This window comes from Cibotium barometz, chromosome 25, assembly GCF_041138505.1.
Source record: "Cibotium barometz isolate CiBa-2024 chromosome 25, ASM4113850v1, whole genome shotgun sequence".
Taxonomy (NCBI): Eukaryota; Viridiplantae; Streptophyta; class Polypodiopsida; order Cyatheales; family Cibotiaceae; genus Cibotium; species Cibotium barometz.
This window is the reverse complement of record NC_141070.1, coordinates 15,764,848-15,782,359: the sequence shown is the minus strand read 5'-3', so window position 1 is coordinate 15,782,359 and position 17,512 is coordinate 15,764,848. Positions and strand designations below refer to the sequence as shown.

General features: G+C 39.8%; 1 protein-coding gene across 1 annotated transcript; it reads left to right on the top strand.

Moving 5' to 3' along the window:
• The first annotated feature begins 4,439 nt into the window (after positions 1–4,439).
• Positions 4,440–5,541, top strand: LOC147624297 (uncharacterized). The gene is made up of 2 exons (XM_086819924.1): positions 4,440–4,628; positions 4,775–5,541. The coding sequence occupies exons 1-2, from the start codon at positions 4,503–4,505 to the stop codon at positions 5,024–5,026; spliced, it is 378 nt and encodes a 125-aa protein (XP_086676050.1). The 5' UTR covers positions 4,440–4,502; the 3' UTR covers positions 5,027–5,541.
• The last annotated feature ends 11,971 nt before the right edge of the window (positions 5,542–17,512 follow it).

Below are 17,512 nucleotides of genomic sequence, written 5' to 3'. Positions count from 1 at the left end.
ACCATGTGGTTACTAGAAGCACATTTAATTTTCTCTCTCTGAAAAAGTCTCCTTAGAGAAGTTGTGAGTGATGATCTAATTGACTCAACCATGAAAGCATACGATGAGCATCTTTCTTGCCGTCAAATTTAATGAAATCACTAATATTACTTTTCTTTTTAGTTTCTCGAGCATCACAAGTAGCCTTGGCGATCTTGGCGATGTATGCATCTTCGGAGTCAAGAGCAAGAACATCAGGTCGAGGCACTTTTGTTGAATGCTTGTATTGAAGTAATTGCCCGAGTAGTTAAATGCATTGAGCAAGTGTTGGCTATGGAAGTGGCGAGTTAGAGGAACCACCACGATCATCTTGAGTGTTGGTGTTGACGTTGTCGAGGTGAATAAAATCGGGAGTGGATTCCATGGTGTGGATTTATGAAAATTGAAAAAAAACTCAAAATTATTGAAAAATCTTGGAGATTTTTTCTAGGTTTTTTGGGGGATATTTTGTATTTTTTTGGGCTTCTTAGTTCAAAAATATGAAATTTGGGATATTTTTTGGATTATGTATATATATATATATATATATATATATATATATATATATATGTTTCTAAGAACTAAAAAATGATGGAAAAGTATTAAAAATGCTTGAAATTATTGGGCAGCAGTGGTGGGTAACCAATAGAAAATTTGGGAAGGGCCAATTGTGAAGGGTAGGACCAAAGACTTAAGCTTTTTAGTGTATTTGGCATTGAGGGGAAAATTTCAAGTATGTGTCTAGAATAATGGAGGGTGGAAGAGAGATTGTGAGCCCTACAATTGCTAATTATTCTTCCAAGAGTTGAGTAACCTCCTCAACATGTTGATTCTATCCATAACTCTTGATCTTGGTATCATGTTGAATTAGAAAAACAGTTTTGAGAAAGAAGGATGGTTTTTGGTTTTGTAAAAGTAGCTTTCTACCTTTACCTTCAACTTTGGTTACTAACCACTTAGAATTTGTTTACCTTCCTCTTTTTTTAATCGATTTACTTAAAATAGCTTTTTGGGGCTCAAAATACATCTTAAGCAAAAATAGCTTAGTTTACTTAATGTATAAGCTTTTCTTCTAAAATTTGATGGTAAACTTATGACCAAGTATTATTTATAACCTTGTACCAAAAATCAATTGTCTATAGGAGAGCTTTTTCATATCTAATGTTAATATTTTTTCACTGTCATAGAATAATATGGATAACACCACCCAAAATGGAATAAAACAACATCCGAGATGATGAAATAATAAGATGCCGATGTCAAAGTTCGAGCGTCTCAAAATCTACTTGAGCCTATTCGTTCGCCTCCATTATCTAACCCAAGGATCTACAGCTACAACTATGCTAAATCAATTAATTAAATTATCAACACAAATATCCACATAAAATCCAAATAATCAAAACGATGCAACCAATATTGTCACGCATATACAGAGTCACCCATGTACGTTCAAAGTAGGTTACGATCATTTAGATTTAGAAAGGTGTTCGAATCTTAACCCGTCTAGGAGAATTCATAATAAATAAAAGCATGGGAATCATGTTTTACTCCTCATAATAATTCATCTACAAGGTCTGAAAATGGTGCAAAAGTAGCCTATAGTGCTGTAAATGTGACAACCAGAGTTGCATGGTTATTTCTCAGAATCTTGTGTTTTATGCTTACACAAAACATGTTGAGATTTAGTATCACTTTGGGTGTTAACTTATCGTGTTCATAGAAGTCAAGATGGCCTAAAAATAAAGAACTATGTTAATAACTTGACAAAGTCGAGATGGTCTAACAACAAAGAACTATGTAGATAACTTCACAAACTCGAGATGGTTTAACAACAAAGAACCGTGTAAATAACTTCACAAAGTCTCTTAGCAACAAAGAAGTTGTGATGGTCTAACAACAAAGAACTATGTAGATAACTTCACAAAGTCTTTTAGCAAGGACTAGATGGAAGTAGTTCACCTTTGGGTGGACATTGATTGTGGGGGGGAATCTAGGGGATTTTACTTTATCCACATATTGTAATGTATAAGCAATGTCTAGTTCATATTTGTATGGCTACTATAAGACAGCCATGGTTGAGTAGCCTGCCAGCATCTGTGTAGGATGATGGCCTATGATAGATACTATAGAGAGATGGCCTAGATAAGATTTGGCATACTATTAAATAGGCTATATGCTAGCAAATGAGGTAGCTAGACTTTACACTTGGACACCTTTCTTCAAAGTTTGTGGGACTTAAGCGAGGCCCAACATGAGTTCAGATGAGCATGGGAGGTGTGACTGCTTCTCATATTAATTTCTAGTAGTTCTATATGGGCTAGTTCAAGGTTCTGAATGATGGCATCGACTAAGTAGTTCAATTTCTAGAGGTTTTATAAGGCTAGGGCAATGTCGTAAACAATGCCATTGAGTAAGACTAAGACTATCGACTAACGTGGTGGCCTAGTCATGATTGCCCTACGTATCTTAGGCACTATCCGCCTCTTCTCTATAGAGTATGTCAATCATTATTGTTAATTTAATCCCTAGCTCTACAACCTCAATTTATCAGTTCTAAAAAACTAGCAATCCGAAGCTAGAGTACATGGGTGTGGGCCATCTTTTTTTTATCATATATAGTAATTTATTATTCTTCTCTATCTCTATTATTGTGCAATTTGACTTTAAAGTTTGGTGTTTTAAAAGATTTTACTTATTATGAGTGTTGCTTTGCATTCACTACATGCTATATCCTTTTATACACTTGAAGATATGGGTTGAGTTTATAAAGATGGGTGTTATTTAAATTAGGGAATTAGAAAAATAGAGAATCATTCATTAAAGAAAAAAGGTAAAATTGAAGGCTAGTAAAGGCATGGAAATAATCATGACAATGATTAAGGTTTGATGTGCTTCATGAATGATGTGACAAGTAAAGTCCATTGGTATATACATGGTTGCTCCTTCTTGAGAGAGGAAGTTTTGAAGGTAATGTGGGTGTATCATGGCCCTTCCTAACTTGGGCATTAATGCATGCTGATGTGGGCATGCTTGCTAAGGTATCTTTGTGAAAGGTCCTTAGGCATCTCCCTCTTTCACCTAGCAATAATCCCCCCAGGGGAGCTTGGGATGATGTGCTCCTACGCGAGAGAGAGAGAGAGAGAGAGAGAGAGAGAGAGAGAGAGAGAGAGAGAGAGAGAGAGAGAGAGAGAGACGATTCTCGTGCTCAGAAATAGAAAGCCCTTCCAAGGCGATCTCGTATGCATCTTGTAGGCACTCTCATGGGTTGCATGGAGCAAAACATTGATAAGCGTTTATGTTACCAAAACATTGATAAGAGTCTATATTACCAAAAAACATTAATAAGCGTCTATATTACCAAAAACATTGATAAGCATCTATATTACCAAAAATGAACATTACAAAAAAACAACCATAGAAAATAAAACTCGAGGCTATAGATATGTTGGTTTAATTATTTGAAACACTGGATAATTGAACGTTTAGTGCTCTAGGCTTCATACGTATACCCAAAACAAGTTACTCTAAATTAGACAACACATATAAGATGTGAGATGGGTTAAAGACTAGGTTAGTGAGCTTGACTAACCTTCAAGATGCTGTTTTAAAAGATACTCAAGTCTAAAGTTTCAAAGCACATCTGCCAAACTGATGAGTCTGTGCAAGTCAAATGCAATTTGCCGCCAAAAACTCAAAGATGGTTTACACATTTTTCTCTTTGATGGAGCTCGTCATAGACCCGATTTTACAATATGGGTAAAAGATGGGATCTTGGACGAGTACACTTCCACCACAGAATCAATGTTGAAGGTTGGTATGGATTTGGGCTATCATATTAGATGGGACAAGTCCTCTTTTATTCGGGAAGATGAAATGTGGGACTTCATTTGTGACTTGCTTTGTGTCTTTGTGTCTTTATTTTGAGGTTGCTTTGTGTCTTTATTTTGAGGTTGTTATTCTGAGGACGTGATGTAAGATTTCCTTTTTTTGATGGTATATATAAATATTAATTCCAAAAAAAGAATGACGCAGCTATGTGAGATTCAGCTTAATATATTTCCTAGAAGTGTTCGAAAAAAACTCGGGTATAGTGTAATTTGCACTTGCAAATTTTTAAAATTACCTTCAAATTTGAAATTTAAGGGTACAAAAACCTGCATATTTTGAGGGGTTGTAGAACAAAAACCTTCAAAATTTGAAAATTTTCTTTATAAATAATTTCACAATTTTTAGATGAAGGTTTTTTACTTTTTGGGAAAATAGTTTTTTTCGAACACTGTTTCCTAGTGGGGGTTCGTAGGCACGTGTCGTCGGATGCAGAGGCCATGGGCTCGTAGCTTGACACGAAGGCCGAAGGCATCGGTCCTCGTGTATATAAGAACGTCTTCTCTCGCATACAACTCAAATTCCCTCGCATTCGCTAGGCGCGTTCTCTATCATCTCTTCTTTCTAGTATTACTTCCCATAACTCCTCCTCTCTCACGATGTCTGACAAGGCGCAGCAGGCCAAGGACGCCACCTCTGCGAAGGCAGAGCAAGCCAAGGATGTGACCTCCGAGAAGGCGCACCAGGCCCAGGAGAAGGCCGGGGAGGCGCACAAGACCGCGCAGGTGCGTACAAGTGGTAATTTCTTTTCTTTTAATTAGCTAGCTGCTCAAGTATTTCGGAGTAGGTGGTAGTGTGTGATTGTGCTGATCGGATTCTATACCGCTACTGCGGAGCTTATCGCTGATGGTGTCTGTCAATGCAATCCCAGAGCGCTGGCGAGGCGGCCAAGGAGAAGGCGTCTGAGGCCGGACAAGCAGGACAGGGCGCGTGGGATCAGGCCAAGAGCGAGGTGTCCGACGCTAGTGCGGTGGCGCAGGAGAAGGCGGGGGCGGCGGCGCGTTACATGCAGGACTCCGCCGTGACCGCGAAAGACCAGGCGGTGGGCGCCTTCCAGCAGGCCAGCGACGCCACCAAGAACGCCCTCAACCACGCCACCGGCGGTGGTGGAAGCAATTATTAGGGTGGGGCTGGGCCGCAGCGACGCCACCCTCAACCGCGTCACCGCCGTGGAGGTAGCAAGGGGCTGGACCGTTCTACAAGGCTTAAAAAAAAAAAAATTGTAGCCGAAATTGAAAAAAGGAAATTTCTTAACCGACGTTCACTATGCGTGTGACTCAGGCTTCTGTTTTGTTTGAAAATTCACCATTCAAAGCAAAATAAATAAATAAATCAGTATTTATCTAAGTGCCCACTGAGCTACGCGGAGTCATAGACCTATTACTTCCAAGGTAATAAATGAATTAATTTAAAATGCAATTAAAATCTCTAATGCTAGCATCGCGTACTTGTTCTAGTGGTTAAAGGGGTGGCTTGTATCCTGGAGGTACTACGTTAGATCCCTAGCTAAACACCCCTAATGTTACCTTGCCTTCATTTTGTAGAGGATATGAGGGGTCCTCACGGAGAATGTTTCTCCTAGTAGTCACCAAATTTAAAAAAAATAAAATTCACGGAGAATGTTTCTCCCTTCTAGTAGTTACCAAATTTTAAAAAAATAAAATCTCTAATGCTATAGGTCAAGCGAAATAGCTATCTAATATCCAATATTCCATCACCTAGGACCTAATATGCTAAAGGTTTACACAAGGAAAGAAGAGAAGGTCAAGCGAAATAGTTATCTAATATCCAATATCCCATCACCTAGGACCCAATATGCCTAAGGTTTACATAAGGAAAGATGAGAAGGTCAAGCGAAATATTGTTCCCAAAAAACAGCTATTAATTCAATGTCTAAATTGCTTACAGAGCTATTAACTCAAGGTGTAAAATGCTAATGCTTCATATGATTATGCGTATGAAAAATGATTGTGTACAACCGTGATCTACATGTACATACATGTATATGCAAAATGAATCTCCCACTTTAATTAAAAGATGCAGGTCATGCCATGTCAAAGGAAAAATGGGCCAACCTCCTCGTAACAATGCAACTATTCATTCATCCTTTTAACCATACATATATTAATTCAAGGTATGCAAGGTCTAAAATCTACGATATAACTATTAATTCAAGGTCTATCTACGATACAACTATTAATTCAAGATCTAAAATCTACAATGAAAGGATGGTCATGATGTAATAGTCTTTATATAATATTATATATATATTTCTCAAATATATTATATATTTTAAAAAAAGGAAGGTTATATATACCTTAGATACATATTTATACCTCCTTCAAAGCTAACTTCTCCGTTGGCTAAAATTGAAATACATATCTCAAATAAAGCAATTAAGTAAAGCCATACCTTACCTTAATTCAAACGTACACATATATTAACTTTTTTTTTTGGGATCAATAATATTTATTTACTGTTCAAAATCTCGGATACATATTAATTTACTCTCTTAGTTAAGCCAAGGTTTAATCTAACTAGAACGTGAAAATACATACAGCTCTAAAAACAATCAATGCCAAAAAAACAATATAGCATCAACGCCAAAAAAACAACATAGCATTGATGTAAACGTGTCTATCTAGGTGGTCATTGTTGCTTTGAAAAAATAAAAGATGGCGCACTAGTATATTCAATTGAGACATTAGTGTTGGCCTAAGCATGTGGAGGATATTGATTCATTCCCATTGTTGCAAGAAAGAAAACAAACTCTTTGAGAAGACGTGGGATTAATGCAATGAAAAAATGCTATAAACATGCATAAAATATGATGCAGGTGTATGCAAGAAAAGACATCAAAGGATCACAAAGGGCAAGAGAAGGCAAAGACTTTAAAAATTTGGACCCAAAACAAGGAGGTGGTATCTCAAAGTGAAGCAGCTTTACACCTATTTTGCAGGCTTTTGGAAAATCCAGTGGGGAAGAGACTGTTGAGATTCAAGCTCGATGTCAGCTTGTGCCAGTTGCGCTATGTGTTGGCGTGTTAGGTAGTAGCATGTGTGAGACATAAATGACCGCGACCAGCTGGTCATAATGTGTGGATAGTATAGCTAGGGTTAGCCGTGTGTGGACACAACACAAGTAGTGTGTTGTAGCTTTTGGATTATGGCTTTATGCATTGTATGAGATGGGACATGGCTTCCCTCTATGGTTAGGGTTTGACTAATACATTAGGGTTTGTTCCTGTTTGTGTGTCTCCTCTCCCTCTACCTGGTTTTTATCATGGTATCAGAGCCTGGTGCTCTCTATTAGGGTTTATGAGTGAGTGAGAGAAGAGGGAGAAGAAGATGTGAAGAAAAGCTGTGGAGCTTACCATTGGAGCTGTGAAGCTTGGAGTACACCGATTTTGTTGGAATTAGGGTTGCAGGAAAGCACACAAAGCTTGGAGAAGAAGAAGCAAGAATGCACACAACACACCATGTATTAGATTGTGTCAATGTACAAAAGATTGTGTCAATGTACAAAAGATTAGCTAGCCCTAGAATGATGGATACAAGCCGGGGGAAAAAAACCTCCTAAAGAGAGAAAAAGTACCCTGACGGTCCTAAGTGTGTTCACACACATCACTGCCTATATATATGGCAACAAATCCTCCCTGGGAGTGATGGTGTGAACGAGAGCTGGCACTCATGTATAGAGAGGTGCCATGCCCGAAGTAGATCAGTCCACAAAGGGGAGCAAGCCCAAAGCTTTGCGGAAAGCTTCGAACTTCTCACGAGGAAGCGTCTTTGTGAAAAGATCGACGAGGTTATTATGTGTTGGCACATAGACCAAGCTGATCTCTCCTGCTGAGAGTCTTTCCCTGACATAGTGATAATGCACCTCAATGTGCTTTGTGCGAGCATGAAAAACTGGGTTTCTCGCAACTGCCAATGCGCTCTGACTGTCAGTGTAGATAGAGGTGGCAAACTCCTGTCCAACACCCAAGTCGGCCATAAGCTGTCTGAGCCACACACACTCAACCGTAGCTGTGAAAGCTTCCCTCCTGTACTCAGCTTCACAACTAGAAGTGGCCACAGTAGGTTGCTTCTTGCTCAACCAAGATATGCATGAGCTACCGAGCATGAAACAAAAACCACTTGTGGACACTCTTGTGTCATAGCAACCAGCCCAATTTGAGTTCGAAAAAGCATGTAAATCTGGCGGCAACGATCCCCCCTTGGAATAAAACAACCCAAGATGTATGGTGCCACTCAAGTAGCGAAAGATGCGTTTAACTGCCTTCCAATGCTGAGACCCTGGGCTACGCATAAACCTGCTCACCTGTGAGACTGCAAACTGAATGTCCGGCCTCGTAATGCATACATAAATGAGGCAACCAACAGCTGTCTGATAGAGTGTGACATCAAAGTGATCTCTAGCATCATGAAGACTCAACTTCAAACCTGTCTCCATTGGAGTGGCAATAGGCTTGCAGTCTTCAAGGCCAAATCTCTGCAACAATGTCTCAATATACTTTGTCTGACACAAAGCAATACCTCCATCACACTGCTTCAATTGTATCCCCAAATAATGATGCAAATGCCCCAAATCCGACATCTCAAAAGAGGCATTCAAATCAGCCTTAAAATCAGCAATATGACTCTTCATTTGGTCTTGTGAGCAGCATGTCATCGACATAGAGAGCAATGATTAGATGTACATCATCCACACGTTTAGCATACAAAGTGCTTTCTGTTGGACTATTTTGAAAACCATGTGCAGTCAAATATGCATGTATCTTTTCATACCAAGCTCATGGAGCTTGCTTTAAACCATATAAAGCCTTTTTCAACCTGCACACTTTGTTTTCCTGTCCTCTTTGAACAAAACCACGAGGCTGCGATACATACACCTCCTCATGCAAATCTCCATTCAAGAACGCAGTCTTTATGTCCAACTGATGTACATTCCAACCATTATGAGATGCCAATGCACAAATACTACGAATGGTAGTCATACGACAAGTGGGAGCAAAGGTCTCATCAAAATCAATGCCCTTTTCTTGAGCATAACCCTTTGCAACAAGTCTAGCCTTATAGCGATCAACACTGCCATCTGGCTTTCGTTTCAACTTAAAAATCCACTTACATCCAATGGCCTTTTTACCAATAGGCAAATCACACAAAGACCATGTACCATTCTTCATTATAGCATCATATTCACTTTGCATTGCAGCCAACCAATTTTCTGATTTTTGTGCCTCATCAAATGAAAGAGGTTCTTCCTCTTCACACATACTAGACACAGCCAAAGCATAACAATCTGATGCATAAGAGGCATGCTGAAAACTTGAACGAGTACGACTAGACATAGGTGCATCAATTTTACTATCACGTAAGGTTTGCACCAGCCATTTAGGCATACCTCTTGCTTGCTCATTTTCAGCCCTATCCTCATAAATTACATCGTGTACATCTGCATCAGAAATAGGCTGATCTATGATGTCATTTGAAATCTGCATAGGCTGAATATTTACCTCATTAGCACTTATATTTGAATTCCCAGCTGTAAACAGAGGCAACAATGTATCGAATATATCCCGTGAGCTTACACCTGTCTCTTTGGTACATGATAACAAAGGCTGCACAGCATCTTTCACAAAAACAACATCTCGACTAATCAAGATACGCTTTGATTGCGGATGATACAATCTGTAACCCTTGCTCTCATCACTGTAACCAACAAAAATGCATTTGACAGCCTTATCATCCAATTTTCTGCGTTGTTGCACAGGCACTAAAGCATAGGCCAAGCAACCAAAGACACGCAAGTGACCAATAGAAGGCTTCCTGCCATGCCAAGCTTCGTATGGAGTAATAGACTGCAAGGCCTTAGTGGGACACCTGTTGAGTACATATGCAGCACACATGACAGCCTCAAGCCAAAACGCATGTGGCAAAGCTTGGCTCTTGACCATACATCGTGCCATCTCCATAAGTGACATGTTTTTCCTCTCAGCAACACCATTTTGCTGAGGGGTATACGGCACTGTACATTGGTGTTTTATCCCATGACTAGCCAGAAATGCATCAAACTCTTTAGACATGTACTCCCCCTCTCGTCACAAAATGAAATGTTGGGAATTGGTCAACAAGCTTTGGCGCTAGTGATCTTGTATGATTTTCACTTTGTGTTTTGTTTTGGATATGTGTAGCCATTTGAGTTTGTGGTGCAAGAAGTTTGAGCATGGGATTTAGCATGTTTGCTTGTGTGGTTCATTTACCGTATTTATTTCTTAACATCATGGTTCATTAGAGCTTGTCCATTTGATCTTTGACTCTTAGGAGATACCGACATTGGGATTCTGGGAAGGTGAAGTCGCTCTGCTACATTGCCCGCCAGTGATGTTGCCGTTCATCTCTACTATTGTTGCCACTTGTTGTCGGTGTTGTTGCCGGTGGTGCCGGGGCTGTACTTGATGCCCCTTATGCTCGCCTCTGTGCTAGTGGGTCGAGGCCGGTGCGTTCATCAGTGGGATCGGTAAGTGTTAGTAGCCAGTGACCGGTGCGTTGTCCACTATATCAGTGTGCACTATAGACAAGGAGTTAGGCAACAAAAACACTTTAGACTTTGCCTTCAATGGATATACCCATGCATGCCTTGAGTAATCATCAATGAGAGTCACGAAGTACAAGTGTTTACCAAATGACGGAGTTTGCATAGGCCCACATACATCACTATGTACAAGTTGCAATTTGCGAGTGGCCCGCACAGAACCATCCTTTGGAAACGCAGAACGTTGCATTTTGCCCAAAATACAGCCTTCACAAACATGTTTCACAATGGTGCCTCAAGAGGGGGCAATGAAGCAACCATATCAAATTTCTGCAAACGCAGCAAACTAGCAAAGTTCAGATGACCAAAACAAGCATGCCATAGTTCTGCATCTGAAACTGCCTTTTCATCAAAAACTGCATTTGCTGAATCTTCCACACACTTGTCATAAGAATTGAGCCTATATAGCCCACGAAACAAGGTGCCAGATACAATAATCGTATCACCAGAAGTCAAATCATGAACAGTACATCTGTCATCCACAAATTTGACTACAAGTCCAAGTCTAGCAAGCGCAGAGACAGACAATAGATTCTTCTTTATCCCTGGCACATACAAAGCATCTGAAAGTGTGAAAGCATTGCCATTTGCAGCAGTAAGCATAATTTTGCCAATGCCCTTCACTGGGTAGGAAGCATTATTGGCACATGTGACAGTATTCCCATTAGGGATAGCCTCAAGACAAGTGAACATATCACGATGCGAGGTAATGTGCTTTGTAGCACCACTGTCAAAATACCAAACATCAGAGTCAACAGAAACTGCCAAACATGCATCATGTACAGATGGGTCATACTAGCAATACACACTAAACGCCCATTCTGTATCCTGCACAACATTTGCAGGATCTGCATTTGTAGAAGCATCCGCTATTGTGGCTGCATTTGACTCTTTCTTCTTTGCCTCTTTAGCCTTTAGCTTAGGGCAATTCTTAATGACATGATCAGTTGCCTTACAATAGTTGCACCTCATTTTTTTCTTGCCTTTATCAAGAGCCTTCTCAGACCTATTGTTGCTACCTGTGGAAGGAGAAGAAGTTGCAGACCTACTAATAGGAGAAGAAACAGTGAAAGGGGCTGCCTTACCACTTCTTCTCTGCTGGGCAGCAACAAATGCCTGATCAATTGCACGCTGCCTAGCCCTGTTTTGCCTGGACTGCACTTCTTGTAAGAGCTTGTTGACTAAAGTATCATACTTGACAACATCAGGTCTGTCCTCAGTAACAAGTCTCCACGTGGAAGCAAAAGTTTGATATGACTCAGGTAAAGCATCAAGAACAATTTGCACAAGAGAATGATCAGGAATAATCTCACCTGCAGAAATCAACTGTTCCTTGAGATCTTTAATCTCAGCAAGAAAAACATTCATGTCATCATCTTCCTGCATAATCTTCGATTCTACGCAGGTAAGAGATTTTTGCCTCGTTACGACCTGCATACAAACCAGCTAGAATATCCCAAGCCTCGTTACGACCTGCATATAAACCAACTAGAATATCCCAAGCCTGTTTTGCTGTTTTAGCTGAACGAATATGTGGGGTGATGTTACGTTTGACAGAAAGTGCAATCAAGACATGAGTTGATTTTCTACATCAATAGTGAAGTTGGTTGAGTACTTTGGAGTATCTGGGACACTTATTAGAGTGTGGTTGAGCTGAGGAAGGCTCATTTATAGAATTGGACATGTGCAGAAGGTGCATTTGCATTGAGAAAATATGTCAGACAACCCAATACAGATTGTGGGTGAGAAGTTGGATAGAAAGAACTATCAGGCATGGAAGTATAGGATTAAAAGCTTTCTGAAAAAAAAAGGATTTTGGAATCTTATTACAGGTGCGGAGCCACGGATCTACCCTGACAACCTAAACAACAAGTTGTAGCTCATAAACAATGGTCAGAGAGAGCATACAAACTTTTGCATTACTTCTCTATATGTATCTCGGCGGATGCTATACTCATACATATACATGATGCTAAGAATCCCAAGGATGCATGGGATACTTTGGTTAAGCTGTTTGATACAGATACTGGTGCTCGTAAGTCTTAGTTGAGACAACAGATTCATAATGTGAAGCGAAAAGGAAGGAGTATTCATGATTATGTACAAGAGATAAAGAAGTATGCAGATGCATTGGCAACTATCAATGCCTCCATGCATGATGATGATTTGGTAGACATTGCCTTGCGTGGTCTTGGGGCAAGGAGTACAAGTCTTTTGATACATCTATCTCTGTTTGGAGTACAGGTTTACCAGATTTTGATGAGTTGGTTTCACTCTTGCTTGTTGAGGAAATCAAACTCAGTGACTCTTTTCATGATGTATCTACTAGCCATGATGATCATGGCAGGAATCAGGCTTTCTATTCACAAAGGGGATTTAGAGGTAGGGGGAGATTTACATCACGAGGTCGTGGATGGCAGGATAGGTCACCACAAAAGAATTTTCAGCCTTCATATGGTGCTAGAGGTGGTCGTGGATATACACCTCAGAGAGGCAAAGATAATCCTCGTGGAAGAGGACCTTGGCAAGGCCAACAAGCATCTATGCAAAATGTGGAATGCCATTACTGTGGAAAGCTTGGTCATATGGCACGTGACTGTTACCGCAAGCAAAATGATTTGAGAGGGGGTAGAACATAACATGGTGGAAATTATGCAAATAGTGGAAATTTTGCACAACATGGTGGAAATTATGCAAATGGTGGAAATTTTGCATCAAGCAGTCATGATGGTAGTGCAAATCACTTGTTTGCCATGAAACATGTCGTGGGATCTATGATGACACATGATGACAGTGACGATGACACTTGGTATATGGACTTTGGAGCATCAAACCATATGACTTGTCATGGTGAATGGTTTGAACATAATATGAAGCCAATGGATGTGGAAGGCTATGTGGAGACAGGTGATGATTCCCAGCATGCTATCACTCATGTTGGTAGTGTACCATTGGTGATGCACAATGGTGAAACGAAGTCTATGTCAGATGTCTTATATGTGCCTTCTATTATAAAGACTTTGGCCTCAGTTGGTCAAATGGTTGAACAAGGTTTACAGGTTCGTTTCAACGAGCATGGTTGCTTCGTTAAGGATTTCAAAAATGGATGTAGAGTCATTGGCTAAGGCAAGAAAGAAGGCAGGTTATTTAAATTGGATGCTAGGATTTTCCTGAGTTGAAATTGGCTATGTTCTCTAAAATCTGAAATGTGGTACAAGACATTGAAATGTGGCATAAAAGGATTGGACATGTGAACATACAAAAGTTAAAGAACATGCAGGCAAGATGCATGGTTGGTGGGCTACCTAGATTCAAGTATGATGGGAATATGCATGTCTGTGATGCTTGCCAGTTTGGAAAGCAAGCAAGGTTGCCATTTCCTAAAGAAGGCAACATGAGTAGCAGGGTCCTGCACAAAACCCATCCATTAAAGGCAGCTTGTATTATGTGACATTCATTGATGGTTTATAAGGTGAAATGCAAATCAGATGGTTCCATTGAGCGCCATAAAGCGCGGCTGGATAGCTAAGGGTTATGCACAAACACAAGGCTTGGACTATGATGAAACATTTAGTCCAGTTGCAAAGATGGGAATAGTGAGAGCAGTCATTGCTATGGCTGCAGCAAATGGTTGGGAAATGCATCAAATGGATGTGAAAAATGCATTTCTAAATGGTGATTTACAAGAGGAAGTTTATATGGCACAACTAGAAGGATATGTACACCCGAGGTACCCCACTCATGTATGAAGGTTAAAGAAAGCATTATATGGTTTGAAGCAAGCACCTCGTGCTTGGAGTGATAAGATAAGCCGATATCTTATCTCCCTTGGATTTCAGGTTTCTTTAGCAGATTCTTCATTCTATGTAAAGAAAACAGATCATGGGATTGTCTTGCTTGTCATCTATGTGGATGACTTGATTTGTCACAAGAGATCATGCTATAGATGTTATGCATGTCAAGAAGGCATTGAGTGGGCAGTTTGATATGAAAGACTTGGGTGAATTGAGATATTTTCTTGGGATTGAAGTGATCAAAGACCATGTAGGGACATGGTTAGTACAACGCCAATATGCATTGGATATGTTGGCAAAATATGGGATGACAGGGTGTACGCCAATGAGTACACCTTTGGAGCAGAATGTGAAGCTGCGGGGGGGTGATTTTGGTGAAGAGTTGGATGATCCATCTATGTATAGAAAGATGGTTGGCAGTCTTATTTACATGACTATCACACGATCGGATCTCAGTTATGCTGTGGTGCTAGTAAGCCAATTTATGCAAAGCCCCAGAAAACCTCATTTGGATACAGTGAGACGCATTATGCGCTATGTAAAGACCACTGCACATTATGGTCTTCTTTATGAGCATGGTAAAGGCTTGGATGTACACAGACGCAGATTGGGCAGGTAGCTCATATGACAGGAGGTCTACTAGTGGTTATGCCTTTACATTTGGAAGTGCAGTGGTGAGTTGGAGCAGTAAGAAGCAACCTACTGTTGCTTTATCTAGTACATAAACTGAATACATGGGTGCAGCCATAGCTACACATGAAGGAGTATGGTTAAAGAGTCTCTTGGTTGATTTGGGTGAGCCTATTGATGGCAAGGTTGTCATTCATTGTTGTGACAACATGAGCAGCATACAGTTGGCCAAGAATCCAGTTTTTCATGCGCGAACCAAACATATAGAGGTCCACTATCATTTTGTCAGAGAGAAAGTGTTGGATGATACAGTGGATTTGCAGTATGTGAAGACTGAAGAGCAAGTGGATGACATCTTTACAAAGCCACTTAGTAGGGAGAAGTTTGAGTACTTCCGTACTATGTTGGGAGTACATGGGATGAGCTTGAGGAGGAGTGTTGAGAGCTTTGATAGCCCAAGCTCATCTACATCTTCATCTATGGCAGTACATCATGAGCTTGAGAGGGGCTCTTGAGATTCAAGCTCGATGTTAGCTTGTGCCAGTTGCACTATGTGCTGGCGTGTTAGGTAGTAGCATGTGTGAGACATAAATGACCGCGTCCAGATGGTCATAGTGTGTGGACAGTAGCTGGGGTTAGCCGTGTGTGGACACAACACAAGTAGTGTGTTGTAGCTTTTGGATTATGGCTTTATGCATTGTGTGAGATGGGACATGGCTTCCCTCTATGGTTAGGGTTTGACTAATACATTAGGGTTTTCTCTTGTGTATGTGTCTCCTCTCCCTTTACCTGTTTTTCATCAGAGACATGATGTAAAAATCTGGAACAGAAAAGAACACACTCTGAAAGAGTTTTTAACTGCGCCAATTTTGACAGCCAGCAAGCAGTTGGAATTCATATTAGATGGGATGAATGTTCTTTTATCTTTGATGATAGGATGTGGGATAAAATATGTAAATGGCTGAATGAAGATTGAATACTGTGCAATCTGTCTGGTTTTGAAATCATCAGATGTATATGGGTAACTTTTGAGAGATGAAAGGATGGTCATGATGTAATAGCCCTTATATAATATAATATATATTTTTAATTTTTTAATTAACTAACATTGATTTGTTGATGGAAGGCAAATCACTTTGACTACGATAACATTTTCTTTGTGCATTTTGTATGAGTGGATTAAAAGAAGAAGAAAAAGACCATACATAAAAGCATGACAAAAAAAGAAGAAAAAGATTGTACATAAAGTACAGCGTGCTGGTGGCACAAGCTTCTCCTTAAAACTATAATGCCATTGTCAATAACTGTAAAGACCTAGAAAAGAGCAAACCTCATTCACATTCTTTGGAATAGGCCAAGTTTTGATGGTTTAAATATCGACTCTAATTCCATCAGCAGAGTCAATATAACCTAGAGCTTCTATTTCTTTTCGAAAGAAGAACTTTTCTCAAGATTTGCATAAAAAGAATAAGGAACATTCGAGGGACGAGAAAAAGATTGCTGATTATTGTCATAGCTCGAGAATCAACGATTTCTTCAAACCCTTCTTTCTTTTAGCATCATGAGCTAAAGCAATAGCATCATTAAGTGATGTAGGCTTAAACATGTTTACTCTTGGGGGGTTCACTTGAAAATATGTAAGTCTACTACGTGCGATCATAGGAGGGGTTTTTTAAACCAAGATTTTGAGGAAAAATTATAGAAATCTACTTACATAAGGGGGTTTTAAATGGCATTTTGAAAAAAAACCCGTAAGTTTATTAAGAAAAAGGGGTCATTTTATTAAGTTAAAATTCACAGAAAAGGGTATTTTTGAACACATGTTGTATGTAGGTCTTCCTAAAAGTACAACCCCTCGACTGTTTACCTCAGCTTGTATGGTTTCTTCAAGACTAGGCGTGATAGTATGTTTAGGCATCACTACAAGAGCTAGGTAAGTTAGAGGAGAGTTTGCCAAAATTTCTCGGTGTACTATGGTATATTCTCTCTCTCAGACATGGACAAAGTGTCCCATACACGACAAGCTTTGAGTGCAAATTAAGGTGGTAAAAAGCTTGCATTCACCTTGCGTTAAAACCCATCCCAAGTAGTAGGCTTGTTAGGAATGTTGCGGAGAACATTCCATCAAAGTGAAGTGTGATCAACCATGTGGTTGGAAGCATGCTTAATTTTCTCTCTCTGAAAAAGTCTCCTTGGAGGAGAAGTTGTGATGATCTAATTGACTCAACCATGAAAGCATAAGATGAGTATCTTTCTTACCATCAAATTTAATGAAAGATAAAGTGCAATGACTAATATTACTTTCCTTTTTAGTTGCTTGAGCATCGAAAGTAGCCTTGATAGTCTCGGCAATGCATGCATCTTCAGAGTCGAGAGCAAGAACATCAGGTCGAGGCACTTTTGTTGAATGCTTGTATTGACGTAATTGCTCGAGTAGTTAAATTCATTGAGCAAGTGTTGGCTATGGAAGTGTTCCAGATAGGTCTAAAGTTTCGAAGCATAGTTGCACATTGATGAGTTTGGGCTAGTCAAAGGCAATTTGCCCAAACATGGGCCAAAAACTCAAAGATGCTTTAAGAAGACTAAAC